Here is a 16,835-nt window from a genome sequence, read left to right as displayed (position 1 = left end):
ATCTTTTCAAGGTTTTGATTTAAATGATCCCTTATGGTCTCATTGTTTTTGGCGTAATGGGTGCTTTTACATGACTAAACAGGGTCTAAGTTTCAAACCTTATGAAACTGAACCAAGAATGAGACACTATTTATAAAATTTGACTAATAAGTAGACATTATTTATGAAACTGGACTAATAAGTAGATACTATTTATGAAATAGGACATATAAGTAGTCACTATTTATGAAATGAAACCAAGAATTAAACACTATTTCTAAAACTAAAACAATAGGTGAAAACTATTTATGAAACTGGACCAAGAACTAGACACTATTTATGAAAAATGACCAAGAACTAGGCACTATTTATGAAAGTGGACCAATAACTAGGCAACATTTATAAAACTGGACTGCTATTTATGAAACTGTATCAATTACTATACACTATTTATGAAACTAGACCTAATAACTAAGTACTATTTATGAAACATGACCAAGAACAAGACACTATTTATGAAAGTGAACCAAGAACTAGATACTATTTATGAAACTGGACAATAAATAGTGTAGTATCATTCAATTTAATAAATAGTGTTCAGTTTCATAAACAGTGTTTGTGATGGACAGCGCATCAGATTTTTTTTTTTTTTCCATATTAAAATGATGTTATTTTCATTAAAATTTAAGTTCTTTTCTTCTTTTTATTAAAAGTTAAGGGGTTTTTTTTATTAATATTTAATTCTTTTTCATTAAATAAAGTTATAGCATGGCTTTTGGTTAAAATAAACTTAGCCCAAAACCCTTTCATGAAAGCTCCCTTTTTATTAAGAGTGTAGTTATTGGCACTCTAAAATTCTCATTGTACACTCCAAATGTTTTATATTTAGAAAAAAAAAAAAAACACTTCGGATGAGTGCACAATGAAATTTTTGAAGTGTCATATCAACACAATTCATTTAAAATTTTAATATTGAATAACTTATTTGCCCTAATATAAAATGACTGTTTTGGCCCAAAATGTTTCTATGATAATGTTTTTTTTTTCTTGGAATACACCATCAAGCCCAATGTGAAATAACCTACATCTCAAGAATATTTTTTTCTCAAATCTCATACCTATTTTCATCCTCCATTGTGGAATAAAATAAACATAAACCCACAAAACAAATATCCGCACATTTTGATGAAAAAAAAAAAAAAAGTATGTTTTACGAGTGAAACATAGAATCGAAAGTTTAGAGGCTCTACATGAGGTATGACTTAATATTTTGCATCAACTTAAGCGATGCCATATGGATGTTCAAACCCTAAACAATGAGACAATCTTTAAAATTGTAAAGAGACTTTGGTTGATCTCTACCAAAGAAGTAAACTTCAATAGATCTCTACCGAAAATAGAGAGACACTCATTTGGTATCTACTAACGATTTAAAACAATTTCGATTGGAACTGTATACGTTTTTTGTTGGAAGCTACTGAACTTTTAAAACAATATATTGCTAGAGATTTTGGGGTTGAGAAGTATATGTGAGGCGTTTTCAGTAAGTGAAGTCTATTTAACAAATTGTGTGTGTCAATAAAACCATACCCTTGTTAACTTAATCTCACAAGAACGTCCTTAAACCTAGAGTTGTTTTATTGACACCTCACACAATTTTAATATTAAAGTACTTATAGTCTGTATCTGTAACATAAAACGGCTATTTAGGCCCTATGAGAGTTTAAATTTTTTATAAAAAGAATAAAATAAAATTAAAATTAAAAATACCCCCCAAGTCGTTTTTAACTTTAGATAACTTGTATCCTAAGATTCTTATTCTTCAACCTCTCAAACCACTCTCCCACCTTCCATTGTTAAACAAAACCCTAACCGTAAACGCCTTGGTGAAAAAACTTATTTTTGAATGGAGCATGACATCGTTTGTTTGGAGGGGGGGGGGGGGGAATTAGAATGCCCTACATCTTTTCTATAGTTGTTAGATTAAACATTCAACCCTTTTAAAGATTTGATTAAGGTGCTTTGATCAATTGCCACCTCAATAATTTTCTATTTATTTAATTTCCATGTCATTAATTTAAATGTATTTATATAGAGGCATAAGGTAACTTAGCAACTAATTACCTACAATATAGGAATTTAATTTCGTCAATCCCCTTCTACACATTAAATGACATTTTTTTAATAAAATAAAATAAAAAATTAATTAACTAATTCCTCATTACCTTATTATCAGTGTTTAAAAAAAATTCTCTTTCTATTAAAAAAGTCTTCAATATATATTTTTTCACGTATAGATATATAAAAAATATACTTAAAACTTATGGTACATTTGAGAACAAAAGTATCGACTTTTGGTACATTTAGATTTTAAATGTACCATAAAACAAAATGTAACCATTGTTATGTAACCATTTTTGTACATTTAGATTTCAAATGTACAGATAAACCAAATGTGCCCATTGCCAGGTAACTCTTTTGGTACGTTTAGATTTTAAATGTACCAAAAGACCAAATGAACAAACAATCACAAATGGACCACAAAAACAAATGTCTCTATCTAATAACCCTTTTGGTATATTTACATTCCAAATGTACCGAGAAATACAAAAAATCAAATCCACTATAAAACTAAATGTGTCCATATTATAGGTAACTAGATGTAGCTATATAATCAAACAAATCTTTATTATGTGTTGGGTCTTCTACATAATAAAATCTGACAATTTTTTTTATAAATATTCTACTATATTCACAAAAAAAAAAGAAGTAAAATTATAACAAACAATAAAAAAATGTATAGAGATGGATAATAAATGCATAAATATAGGGATAAGAGGAAAAGAAAAGGAAAAAAAAAAAAAAACGAAATGTCTAGGAAAAGTCATGAAAAACTAAAATTCTAAACAAAATAAACTTATGTGAAAAACTGAAATTAATAACCAAAATTTTAGGAAAATGCTTGATCAAAATTTCAAAAGGAGTGTATGTTTAGTCTAAAAAATTAAAAAACGAGACGCCTATATCAAAACACCCCATTTGGAGGCTCCCTATGCGATATGACTTCAATTTTGTTTAATTATTTTATATCAATTTGAATGACCTTGTAATGCTTGGGAAAGCTTAGATCCAGATTCATATTTTCAGTACATCCCTACCGATACTTTCAACGATTTTTGGTAGGTTCGACCAAATAGGTAAAGTAATTTAGTGGATACATGCTGAAATATCAAATCATTTCATTTTACGTACTCTTTGGTTGAAAGTATTGGAAGGATGTGTGACATTTAATTGTGGTAAGAGGTGGGCTAAAATGCATTTAGCCTTTTCGGACCGGACCTCATTAAGATTTAGCCAGAAAAAAGAAAAACAGATAAAAACTAAATAAAAAATAATAATAATAAAAAAAAAAAAAAAAAAACACCCACAAGTTATCATAACTAAATGAAATTTCAGTTGTGGGAAGGTCTAGCTTAAAAACCGACTCATTCATTCTCCTTACCCAAACAAGCAACAAAATAAATCAAATTGCAATGGATAGGATGTATTTTGTTTTTCTTTTTTGTCAACAATGGAATGGATGTATCAATATGTCAAAATTTGAGGGCCCTATGAAGGTGTGGATCCTGTGCAATTGCACAATTTGCTTCTCCTTCACTACTATGTGTAGTACCAACGAAGACCTTTACTTTTATAGATTACGTAACCATAATAACTTCACTCTCGCACTTAGTACTACGGTCTAATGGTATTCCTCTTCATTTGAAAATAGCTAGCCCATTGGTGAGGCTAAACTCACCTCCTTTCCTTAGACCATCTCCAACCCTAGCCTATAACCTATTTTTCCCTTTCTTTTCTCCCCCTTCCCTTGCCCCCCCCCCCCCCCCCCAAAAAAAAAACCCCAAAAAAAGGGACCTAAAACCTAAAACCTAAAACAAAGCCAGATTTAGGTAAAAACAAAAATTTAACGGGTCCAAATTTAAATCTAACGGCTAAAGTAATTAAAATAAAAATCTTTTATGTGTTTCATATTTTTTCATAGTGTTTAACGAGTTTCATGATGTCTGTTATTGATTTTTCAGTATTTGTCAGAATCTAAATATTTTTAGGTTAAAATATTCATAAAATTGAATTAGGATGTTCTACATAATTTTTTTTTCTTTTAAAAAAGTTACTAATTTTTTTCTTTTAAAAAAGTTACTTTAAGAAATAAATTAGCCTAAATTCATTATTTAATAATCTGGGGTTAAAATTTTTGGTCAGAAGGGTTAAAGCAAAAAAGTTGTTTCTAAGTTAAAACCTAAATATTCTAGGCTAAAAATTTTAGGTTTTAGACCAAGGGTTGGAGATGGTCTTAGTGTAGATAATATTTTTTGGCAAAAAAAGAAAAATTATAATAATAATAACATTACCCTCATCATAAGCGGATTAAGAATTCCTATACATCTAGATTTTTCTTAATTAAGTTGTTTGGACCCAAAATTACACCATCAGCCCGAGTAATCAAGGTCGTTGGGTAAGCATACTTCCAACCGTCGGATGAAAAGTGAAGGTAATTTTGGTATTATTGAAAGATATATTGTGGTTTTAATCATGGCATTATCTTTTAATATGTTTTAGCCTTTCTCTGCATAGGATAATATTAAGTAGAAGAATTGCAATTCATTTGCAATTCTTTAAGTCAGCACATGCATATACGTGGAAGGGTGGGAGACTATTTCCTAGGTAATTATACACCACAAATTTGTGATGGTTATCTCCAAAAAGCAACCAACCACAACGGTGTACGTGGATTGGTGGTTATTTTGATGGGCATTATTTGATCAAATCCAAGCATCTAGGCTACCTTGGGATTTGATATGATAGGGCTGCATAAGGATTGAATTAGGTTGCAATTTTGACTAAGTTCAAAGTTTCGGGAATAGTAAGGCTTATCTGACGCAATCAGTGGAAGAGTTCTAATGCATGGCGGAAGCCTATATCAGCTTATCAACCAACACGCATATGTCCCTATAAATACAGAGGTAGTGGCAACGTAAAAAGGACCTCCAATTCAACACCCAACTGCCCTGCGCAAAACCTCTCAAACATCTTGAGATTTTTTTATTTTCTTTTTCCGCCGACACATCTTCAGTTTGGATAAACAGCACTGTGAAGGCAACCGGCGAACATCTTCAGTTTGGATAAACAGCACTGTTGCCGTAGAATCAGCCGTTCCCGAAGCACCTTCAGTTTGGATAAACAGCACTGCGTCGAGGCCGACTGGTTATCTATCCAAGTCTCGGTCGAGAAGGATTTTCAAATCCTTATTGGCAGAGGTCATCTCATTAGCCTTCTCGGCGAAGTGAGGTGTTACCAGGTTACTACATTCGGCACCATAAAAGCCGAATTTGATATTGAACTTCGTAGAACTAGCAGCCTTGTCTTCAGGCTCGAGAATCCAAAGGCCGAGATTTGTTCCTTCCTCGGCCGCAATCGCAAGATAAAGAAGTCACCGACGCGCTCAACGCAACATCAACAAATTTTACTCCTCGGCCGAGCTCGGCCGACGAGTTGGCACGCCCCGCATTCGACCGAAGGACGTAGTTAGCTTATTAATTACTCGGCCTGCGCGCCACGTAGGCTTTGTAATTTTTAGGGTCAACATTTTGGCACGCCCGGTGGGACACAGTGCTAAAACTACGAAGTTTATATGATATATCAAGATTCCAATCCGACTCCACGTAGCCGATTGTACGGGCTCCTAGAGGAATTGAAAAAAGACAATGAGAAGCGAAAAATATCTTTGGAAGTGGAAAAAATTCTTCGTGGCCATACAGAAATGAAAAAGTCATTCGCTTACATGTTGAGAATAAAAGCTCCCCTTATCCTGCAAGAACAATGGGTAAATGAGGATAGGGCTCGATTTAATACCTGGCTAGATGGAAAATATTTTCCTTACGTTTTCGACTACAAATCGATTCCATTTGAAGAATGGTTGGTTGAAAACACCGGGGGGCAATTTTTCGCTCCGGCCGTAATTAGACATCGGCCTAAGAAAATTGTTACTTTGGCCGAAGAACAAAGGCCACCTATTTTTTCGGTCGAGACCGAAAGTGTGGTAGGCCTAGAAGAAAATGTTCAAATTTTTGAGCCAAAGATTGACTCAAGAGATGATTCATCAGAGGAGAGTTCCAATGATGAACAAGACCAACACACAACTTCAGACCATAAAACCACATCAATTGATATGGTAATTGGAGACATGGTTTCAGTTGAACAAACTGCGCCAATCGATATGATTATTGGTAATAAAGCCGACATGGAGCAATCCAATTCGGCCAAGTTGCTCGAGTTAAAAGCCGAAGTTAACGAAATAATTATGTCTGGGGGACATAATAATTGTTTAACACATTCGACGGCCGAAAATGAAAAATATATCACCAAGTCAAAAATATTTGGAGAAAGTTCTTCATTCGGCCTAGAGCGAAATCAATTTGAGAATTTTGATATTAAAAGATCTCGGCTTGGAATAAAGCATTGTTGGCCTCCTCCTATTTATGGTTCGGCCACTTTTATTTCCATTTGCTAAATTACTTTCTTAACCATTCGGCCTCTTGGCCGATACTTAAGAAAGTATGGGGGGATAACGAGCATTGAGCCCTCGGACAAAAAAAAAAAAAAAAAAAAAAAAAATATGAGACAACTCTCGGTTGTCTAAGCCGAGGCCAAGAAAATCAAGAAGATGCTAACCATAGCGTTGGCATCCAAAAAAAAAAAAAAAAAAAAAAGGTATTTTCTTAACCATTCGGCCTTTCGGCCGATACTTTAAGAAATGGGAAAAAATGGGCCGAGTAAAAGATCGGTGAGGCATTATTGCCGAGTGCTGGTGCTCGACCATAGGGTCATTCGGCATGCTGGTGCTCGACCATACAAGGCTCGACCATATACACACATATAGAGATGTTGCCGAGGAACATTCCATGCGGCACATTTAGTAGGTCTACGTGATTGACAGCCGTGTGGATCAATTCACACTAGGCTTGTTTAAAGGTTGTTTTACTGAGCTGAGGGACATCTGATGCTCTACCTATATATATATATGCCAACTGCATGGCCGACAAGTCTTTATCAGGCAATCAGGTTATATATATATATATATATATATATATATATATATATCCAAAGTACCAGGAGAAGTAGTGGGCAAGAGTCCTCGAGACTTCGGCCTCATTTGGTTTATCTCGGCCCTCGACCCCAGTTGGTTTTCTTCAGCCCAATTATTTTCTCGGTGTCATTTGCAAGTTCTATCCTTCAAGATGGTCGACGTGACTACAAGGTTATTTACTAAAGTTGTCGAGCCTTGTATGGAATTGTGGCAGCCGAGGAAGATCACAACGTTGGTAACACAGAGATGTTATTGCCGAGGAACAAAGTTTTTCGGCAATACGGGATTTTGTTGGCTACAAAATAATTAATTTCCTTAACCATTCGGCTTACGGGCCGAAGCTTAAGGAAACTGGGGGGCAATGTTTGGACCCAAAATTACACCATCGGCCCGAGTAATCAAGGTCGTTGGGTAAGCATACTTCCAACCGTCGGATGAAAAGTGAAGGTAATTTTGGTATTATTGAAAGATATATTGTGGTTTTAATCATGGCATTATCTTTTAATATGTTTTAGCCTTTCTCTGCATAGGATAATATTAAGTAGAAGAATTGCAATTCATTTGCAATTCTTTAAGTCAGCACATGCATATACGTGGAAGGGTGGGAGACTATTTCCTAGGTAATTATACACCACAAATTTGTGATGGTTATCTCCAAAAAGCAACCAACCACAACGGTGTACGTGGATTGGTGGTTATTTTGATGGGCATTATTTGATCAAATCCAAGCATCTAGGCTACCTTGGGATTTGATATGATAGGGCTGCATAAGGATTGAATTAGGTTGCAATTTTGACTAAGTTCAAAGTTTCGGGAATAGTAAGGCTTATCTGACGCAATCAGTGGAAGAGTTCTAATGCATGGCGGAAGCCTATATCAGCTTATCAACCAACACGCATATGTCCCTATAAATACAGAGGTAGTGGCAACGTAAAAAGGACCTCCAATTCAACACCCAACTGCCCTGCGCAAAACCTCTCAAACATCTTGAGATTTTTTTATTTTCTTTTTCCGCCGACACATCTTCAGTTTGGATAAACAGCACTGTGAAGGCAACCGGCGAACATCTTCAGTTTGGATAAACAGCACTGTTGCCGTAGAATCAGCCGTTCCCGAAGCACCTTCAGTTTGGATAAACAGCACTGCGTCGAGGCCGACTGGTTATCTATCCAAGTCTCGGTCGAGAAGGATTTTCAAATCCTTATTGGCAGAGGTCATCTCATTAGCCTTCTCGGCGAAGTGAGGTGTTACCAGGTTATCACATTCGGCACCATAAAAGCCGAATTTGATATTGAACTTCGTAGAACTAGCAGCCTTGTCTTCAGGCTCGAGAATCCAAAGGCCGAGATTTGTTCCTTCCTCGGCCGCAATCGCAAGATAAAGAAGTCACTGACGCGCTCAACGCAACATCAACAAATTTTACTCCTCGGCCGAGCTCGGCCGACGAGTTGGCACGCCCCGCATTCGACCGAAGGACGTAGTTAGCTTATTAATTACTCGGCCTGCGCGCCACGTAGGCTTTGTAATTTTTAGGGTCAACATAAGTACAAATAGAATAGGAAACCTCATCTGTCCATATTACACATTCTTATTAAACTTTAGCGGCGCATGATATGTTAAGTTAATATTCCAAACCCTACTAGGATTTTCAAGCAAGCCATAATTAAGTGGATAAGAGACCGCAAGAAAAAGGTTGCACTTAGCCCACAATGGCTAACAATAATGTGGTTCAAAAATTAAACATAAGATCTCTCACATACAGTGAAGAAAAATATCACTAGACCGTAGTACCAAGTGGCGACTAAGAGACCATGTTAACTCTATAATATTTCTCCCAAAAAGTTCGGCATTAGGTAAATATTCCAACATATACATATGTAGTCCAAGCAAAGGTCTATCTTGAGTTAGTTTAGGTTTTGGGCCTCTTTGAAACTGGTTGATCAGTGTACAACAATTCCCACACTTGCTTATATTTGTTCTGCCAACAATTATTAATTTGGAAATTGCGCATATATATTATTATTGCTGACGTTGATGAAGGCGATAAGTAGGAAGAGCTAAGAGATGATTAGCCCTTGGAACCGTTAGACCGAACTCCTCCGTCATGTCCAACTCAGTTGGCAACATATTATTTGGAAGTTCCCAATCAAAGCAATGCACAAGTTGTGCCACCAATAGCTGTACCATCGTGATGCCTAACTGCATTCCAGGGCAACCCCTTCGACCAGAGCCAAACGGAATAAATTGGAAGTCACGTCCGCGGAAATCTATATTGCTGCCATCAAACCTTTCCGGTATGAACTTGTCTGCATCAGTCCACACACTCGGGTTCCTGCCAATTGCCCATATATTGATCATGATACGGGATTTTCCAGGTATGTGGAAGCCATTAACGTTGCAGTCCTCAATGGCTGCATGGGGAAGCAGCAATGGTGCCACTGGATGAAGCCTCATGGTTTCCTTCACTACCATGTCCAAGTACTGCAACTTCTCCAAGTCTGATTCTTCCACCATTCTCTCCATGCCGACAACATTTTCTATCTCCTTCTGGACTTTCTTCATTACCTGTGGATGCTTGAGGAGTTCGGAGAGTGTCCACTCAGTCGATGTTGCTGTAGTGTCCATCGAACCTGAGAGCATGTCCTGCGAAATTGTTGTCCAAAATAAGCACCATTACTTGTTTCTTAGGGAACCATCGTGATTCATATTCGCAATAGAGCAATATAAACGTGCATGTCAATATATATGAATTAGTATCATATTACTTACCAACATTATAGCTTTGATATTGGAACGTTCAATTCGGTACTCAGACTCTACTGATCCCATGAAGCCCAACATGACATCAACAAAGTCCTTAGGTCTTTCTTCGCTGGTAGACTGAAGATGCTCGTCGATGATCTTCTCAAAAAAGTCATCAAACACCTTGTGAACAACCTTCATGCGCTTAGTTAACCCCTGGAGGTCAAGTGGAGCAAGAAAAGGGATGTAATCACCAAAGTTAGGGGTGGCAGCCAAATGCATGCCCTCTTGGACCACTGCCTTGAAACCCTTCTCATCCAATTCTTTGTCCTTGTACTTCTTCCCAAACACCATCAGGCAACTAATGTCTGCGCTGAGAGACGAAACCTTGGCACTGAGATTGACAGTAACACGATCATGAGCAGCCTCTTGAATAAAGTTAATCAAGATGTCAAGCTCTTCTTTCCTCATGGACTTGAAAGAGTTAATCTTGTGGGCGCTAAGCAATTCAAGGGTGCACATCTTACGCATGGTTCGCCAATAAGAGCCATACTCGCCAAAGGACAAATTCCTTTGTCCCCAAGAGATATGCTTTGCAGCTTCAAGTGGTGGCCTACTTGCAAAATTAAGGTCATGTGTTTTGAGAAACAGCTCAGCAGCCTGAGGGGATGAGGCAATAATGACAGGAGCAAGCCCCAAGCGCAGGTACATGATGTCGCCGTGCTTTTGGGCTAGTCGATACAGATCCCGGTGAGGGAACTCCCCTAACATGTGCAGATTTCCGAAAAGCGGAAGCCCTCTGGGACCGGGAGGCAGTCCCTTCTTTTTGTTGTTGCTTTTGGTCCATGCTTGCAGCACATAAACAAGTGCTAGCAACCCAACTATTGCACTAACCCAATCCATGGCTAACTATACAGAGCTAAGGTTTTTGTTCTCAAATGGTGGACTAGTTTAAGTGCTGGTTTAAAAGCACTGTAAATATTTATAGGGATCTCACCACTAGGTTAGTTACAATATCAATGACATGCTTTTTCTTATATATATATATATATATATATATAAATTATTTTTCTTCTTTTTCGTTGTCTGTTTATGACATGAGTAGGGGCAATTTCAATCTCTTATGTGGGGATCCAAGCGTTCCTTGATTATTTAACCGGCACTAAAAAGGGAACTAAAAACAGCCATTGAGGTTAGGCTGGTGGTGAGTAGTGATGGGTTTGGTTTCATTCAGTTCAGTTTTTTGCCAAAATCGCAACCGAACTAAAATTTTGTTTCGGTACTGTTAGGTTCAGTTTTCTTTCGGTTTTTTTCAATTCAATTTTTTTTTTAGTTTGGTTTTGTTCGGTTTAGTTTCGGATTTAATTTTATAAAACCTTTTCTTTTTTTTAATATGAAATTTAGAAAAAAGGGCTTGCATTGGTAAACTAATATTAAAAAAAATGGGGAAAGTGGGAAGGTACAAGATCATATAAACAATCCTATTTTATCAACAAGCTCAATTGCAAAAAAATAAAAAATAAAAAAAAAAATAAAAATTGATCACCATATCTATTCCGAAAGCAAAAAAAAAATAGAGAAGCTTTTCCAAGTTCCAAAACTTTCCTCTACAACCTATGGAATAACCTCCCTAATTGAACCAAGTATGCTTCTTGAAAAAGCCCTAGACATAGTGGGGTGTATTCAATTGAGAATTTGAGACTTTAATGGATTTATAAATCTATGAATTTTTATGAAGTTTAATTGATTTATGGGGAGATGTGAGATTTGTGAATGCTTAAAATACACTATGAAATCTTTTCAATCCCCTCTAATTCCTCAACTTTTTCAAATTCTTTAAAATTAATTTTTAATTGAATACACCTGGAATGTTATAAACTTCTTTAAAATCCTAACTATCTTGGCAACAAAGTTTCACAAAAGAAACATCACAGACATACATTCATAAAGTGTTAAAAGGGATTCAATTCAGTTCGAGTTCCAAACCTCCAAAAATGAAACCAAACCAATAAAGTTTGGTTTGATTCAGTTTTTCCTTTTTTTGTTCGTTCTTTTTTTTTTTTTTTTTCAGTTTTCGATTTTTCGGTTTCGGTTCGATGTTTGGTCTGAATTTTTTCTATCTTAGGTTTTTTGAACTCACCCCTAGTGGTGAGGGTCGATATAGTGACAGGCACAGATGAGTAAACTGAGTATAGGGTTCAAAACCCTAATTGTTGAAAAACACACGATCGTAGTAAAGTCTAATGCCCAGCCATGCGTGATTAATTTTGTGTTTGTTTCAATTTATATAACTGATTAATTTTAATTTTTTTTTGTTCATGTCTCAATCCGGTGTCAATTAAAATTAGTAAGGAGTGGATATCGAGGAGGAAATAATTTTATAAAAAAGGGTCACATCTTTGTTTCCTTGTCTTTAGTGAGTTTATTGGTTATATTTGGATGGATGTAAATATCAAGGCAAACTTGAGATATGATGTCGATCGTTCTTATGATTCTAGTATAGTGTATTCAGCCGGCAAGCAGGCTGGGTCGTATTTGATTTGTCCAATGAGCGATATTCTATTTAAACTAATCTAAAGTAGATGGACGGAATCGAGCTTTGGGTGCATAAGGAGAGAATACTATTGTCGGTAACTTGGCTACATCCACATTAGCTAGAATATAAAGTGGCTTTAATTCAAGGAAACTTTAACAAAAAGCTTCAGGTACTATTTACTTTAATGAAAAACCACACTTTTACACTAAAAAATCAATCATGATACTATTCACTTTACCCTTTATTTTGTCCTTATCATTAAAACTCAAAGTTTTCAAACCATTTTCATTAGTTTTTATTTAATTTTCAAAGAGAAACTATCAAATCTCACACTCAAGACAGAACGCCTCCTCCCTCGGTAGATTAAGGGACGGCAGAGACTAAAAAAATGTTGAAGAAATATCAAAATCTTACCCATGCCATGGCCCTAAACAGGAACTAAACCCACATTTCTACAAAAGAGAAAATTAATTCGACGAATCTCCTGGTCCTTGCAGAAAGGAAAAAGAATTTCACGTTCTTCCAATGACGATGATGAATCTACTCCTACGAGAAAAGGGTGAACCGATTGCTCTAAGGTTTTATTTGGACCCAAAATAATACTTTGGGCCGAGCCCATGATTGTTCCCAGTCCAGTAAAAAGTATTAGGAATATTCCTACCTTGGGCCTAGCCCAGTAGAGTTCGGCCAAATCCTATCAGAAGATGGTTCCGTTTGGATAAGAGTGAAGTGGTCGAATCCTAGTACAATAAGGATTCTTTAGAAGCTAATGATGCTTTGAATCAGAAAAGATGTCGAGAGTCAAGGGTTGAATATAAGTGATCAAAGAACTTGATTTAGAATCCTATAGGAATTAGGATTGGTTAAGACCTAATCAGTTTGGGTTGAGGAATTCTAATCCGAGTGGAATTCTAACTCAGTTATTGAGGAAATTGCTACTATAAATAAGAAGCAGGTGCATCATTCAAGGCCCTCTATATCAACACACAATTGCCCTGTGCAAACCTCTCAAAAACCTTGAGATTATTATTTTCCTTTTCCCCGCCTACACACCTTTAGTTTGGATAAACGGTACTGTGGAGACAACTGGCAACATCTTCAATTTAGATAAACAATACTGGAACCGTACAATCAGCTGACTGAGAAGCACTTTTGGTTTGGATAAACAACACTGATTCAAAATCAACTGGTTATTTATCCAAGTCTCGATCAACAAGGATTTTTGAGTCCTTGTTGGAAGAGATCATCTCATTAGCCTTCTTGGGGAGGTAAGATGTTACTGGATTACTACATTCGACACATTGAAAGCTGAATTTGGTATTGAACTTCGCAGAACTAGCATCCTTTTCTTCAGGCTCTATAACTCGAAGGTTGAGACGTGTTCCTTCCTCGACCGCAGTTCCGAAATCAAGAAGTTAGTAGCAGGCCCAATGCCACATTAACATTCATTTACTCCTTGATCGAAGAGTTGGCATGCCCCGTATTTGATCGAAGGATGTAGTTAGCTAATTAATTACTCGGTCTGCGTGTCACGTAGGTTAAGAAATTTTTAGAGTCAACAAGTTCATAACCCCATTGCGTTGGCATTACGAAAATTTGAAAGGTCTGGTTGCATTTGAATGACTAAAATTTGAAATCACTAAATCAAATGAAGAAAAACAGAGAAATTATATAAGCGGAAAATGCTAAAATATGTTTCACATAAATCAAGTCTCACAAGAATCAGTACCACACGAGCAATTTTAGGTCCTAGAGTAGTGCTTCTTAGCACAATGCTACAAGGTAAATTAAAGAACCTTGGTTTGGCAGTAATGCGGAGTCTTGAACCATGATTCACTACTCGAGCAATTTGAAGTCATTCATCCCTCTTCCGACTCTGCCAATCAGTCCAGAAATGAGAATGAAACCAGAAGAGAGGACGATTTAAGTTTAAGGGACAGACTATTCTCTCCCATACATACTATTAATCCATCTAAATGATTACATGTGCTACAATGTACCACAAGAGAAGGTAAATCTGAAATTCAAAGGCCCAAATAATATTCACGGAAAGGAATTCATACCATGTATGGCTTCCATGTTGTCTTCCTTGTAAACACCGAGAGGTGAGCCATGGACAGATAAAAGCATCTCCCCAGGCTTTGGGAACCTTACCGTTTTGGGTGTCATCCCAATAGACAGCCTTTGGCTACTAACCTGCAGCATAAACCCGAGTTTTCAAGGCCACTCAACGACTGTATTGGAAAAAAAAAAAAAAAAAAAAAAAACCGAAGTACTAACTGCGGCCTATTCTTGTCAAAGCTCAATTTCTGTACTAATAAAGTAATAGTTCATTGTATTCTTGACAGTACCAAAATCACCAGAACGTCATATAATACTCTTCTCCAGTTTTCCCCTTTACAAATCAAGTTCCCTAATCTGTCGTTACTGTTTAAGTCCAAAGCTCTTCAGCACGGAAGATAAGCTTACAACATAATCTCCCTTATCCACGTAAATTCACCGAAGGCAACAAGTTTCCCTTGTAGTTCGTTAGCAAAACGGATAATCAGTTTAACACTTCTTTTAGGTCCTGAAGATGGACACATGTATACTTTGGAACTCATATACTTCATAAGCTGTTTAGGCCTTCTACTTGTTCTGAGGTATGGAAGAATATGGAATCAAACTAAAAGCTATCAACATAACTACGATCAGAAAAAGTGCGGCTCAATATAAACCAAATATGAAAAATCAATCAATTAGGCACAAACCCCAGGAGTTTGGAGAGTATCTTGCTTCCCAAACATCAGAGAATCAAATGGCTCCTCAGAAACCTACAACAGAAATTTTAGAAAGGTAAATACGTATATATATATATATATGTCTGAATGCATGGATGTCTTCATATATGTGTTTCCATGCATGCATGTCCGAGCGTGAGTGGGCTTACGGTGTGTGTGCCTATTTAAACATGCCATACGAAAGTGAACTTCTACCATAACTTATAGCGTGTGAATGCAACATAAGCATATCAGAACAGATGCAAAAACAATTCTGTGACTTTTAGGTGGACATAAATAATAAGAGAACATACAAAGTCTCTGATCTGAAGATTATCAGCTCCCAGAATGCTTGTTCTCTCTGTCACAGATCAACTCTATCAGGTGAGAAATAAGCAAAGCAAGAACACTGAGGGTACAAAACTTAATCCTCTGATTCTAGTGCTCATGTCCAAAGATTAGAATTTGCTAATACCTGCTTTACTAGAAAACTCAAAGCCACCTAAGGGCGGGATTGCAGCTGAGCAGCCAGAATAAGCCATGGACAACCGGCGAAAAAGAGTCTTATGTAAATCTATTCCATCATTCATGGACACATTTCTGTCTTTATCAAGCCATTGGACTTCCATCTGTCCATTTTCTCCATTTGATACAATCGACAGGTTTTGATAGTTGTCTTTAAAAAATTGCAATAAAGGGGTTTGCAGCTGTTTGGTGAAATAGGAGCGGAGCAAACGCAATTCAGTCAGCAGATGTTCAATCTCCACATCACGGATGGCCCTAATGGCAGATATTTGCCGCTCAACTGCGAAAAAAGAAATGAACAATAGGAGCACACCGCAGTAGGTAATCACCAGAGCTTTACTACAAAGTACAATCCTAAATTAAATTAAATTTGAGAATATAAAACGAAAATTATACCATCTGGGTCTGTGAATTGAGCTTCTTGCTTCTCAATCCGGGGCTCCTTATCATCGGCAACGTTTAAATCTGGTTTGGGTGACAAGGCAACTTGCTTTACAGGTTTCCTACCTCTTTTCCTTGCCATATATATGATGATGAAGTGGTAAATTTTGCTTGCTATTATATCCAACAACACAGAGAAGGGGAAAAAACCCCCCACAAATCAAATCAACTATAAAATTCGTAACGCGAATAAGAACAAGAATAAATTGGAAGAATGTGAGTTGAAAGATGCAGAAAACAAAAGATTATTACAAGTAAAAAAGAAAGAAAAGTCGCAGAAATGTGCAATTTAGATGAATGAGGAGATGATGAAAGTAAGCACAGTTAGGGTTTTGAACGAGGCAAGGCAAGAGATATACTAACCGGTGACCCTACGTCGGCGATTGGGTTGGTCGGAGCTTGTACAGTTGCAGTTGCAGCGCTGGGATGGGCGGGACCGGTTGCGAGTGAGTTTGAATTTTGAGAGACTGGTGGTACACAGATTCGTTTGGGCGAATTGTGAAATTTTGAAACTGGTTCACGTCTTGTCTCGACCAGGTCCAATACGACACGTAGTTTGTACCAAATTGAGGATAATTTTGTTCTTTTTATTTTTTACAACAAAAAAAGGGGTGTGATATCCATACATCCCATTTTACTTCTTACACACACTTCTATTTTTCGGTTGTCGGATTGGATGAATTGAAGAAGATCAACGGACAGAAAT

The 16,835-nt window shown here is 36.7% G+C and overlaps 2 protein-coding genes across 2 annotated transcripts; both read right to left on the bottom strand.

Annotated features, from left to right (window-relative positions):
* Window positions 1–9,145: 9,145 nt before the first annotated feature.
* On the bottom strand, window positions 9,146–10,771 carry LOC137719517 (cytochrome P450 71AU50-like). The gene is made up of 2 exons (XM_068458562.1): window positions 9,896–10,771; window positions 9,146–9,769 (listed from the first exon to the last, which is right to left on the bottom strand). Exons 1-2 carry the CDS (start codon window positions 10,769–10,771, stop codon window positions 9,146–9,148), a joined length of 1,500 nt encoding a protein of 499 aa, XP_068314663.1.
* Window positions 10,772–14,058: 3,287 nt separating this feature from the next.
* On the bottom strand, window positions 14,059–16,608 carry LOC137720910 (uncharacterized). The gene is made up of 7 exons (XM_068460030.1): window positions 16,493–16,608; window positions 16,085–16,243; window positions 15,639–15,968; window positions 15,478–15,524; window positions 15,155–15,217; window positions 14,468–14,600; window positions 14,059–14,280 (listed from the first exon to the last, which is right to left on the bottom strand). Exons 2-7 carry the CDS (start codon window positions 16,209–16,211, stop codon window positions 14,264–14,266), a joined length of 717 nt encoding a protein of 238 aa, XP_068316131.1. The 5' UTR covers window positions 16,212–16,243; window positions 16,493–16,608; the 3' UTR covers window positions 14,059–14,263.
* Window positions 16,609–16,835: the final 227 nt, after the last annotated feature.

Source organism: Pyrus communis, chromosome 16 (assembly GCF_963583255.1).
Source record: "Pyrus communis chromosome 16, drPyrComm1.1, whole genome shotgun sequence".
NCBI classification, from domain to species: Eukaryota; Viridiplantae; Streptophyta; class Magnoliopsida; order Rosales; family Rosaceae; genus Pyrus; species Pyrus communis.
This window is presented reverse-complemented; position numbering and strand designations above follow the sequence as displayed.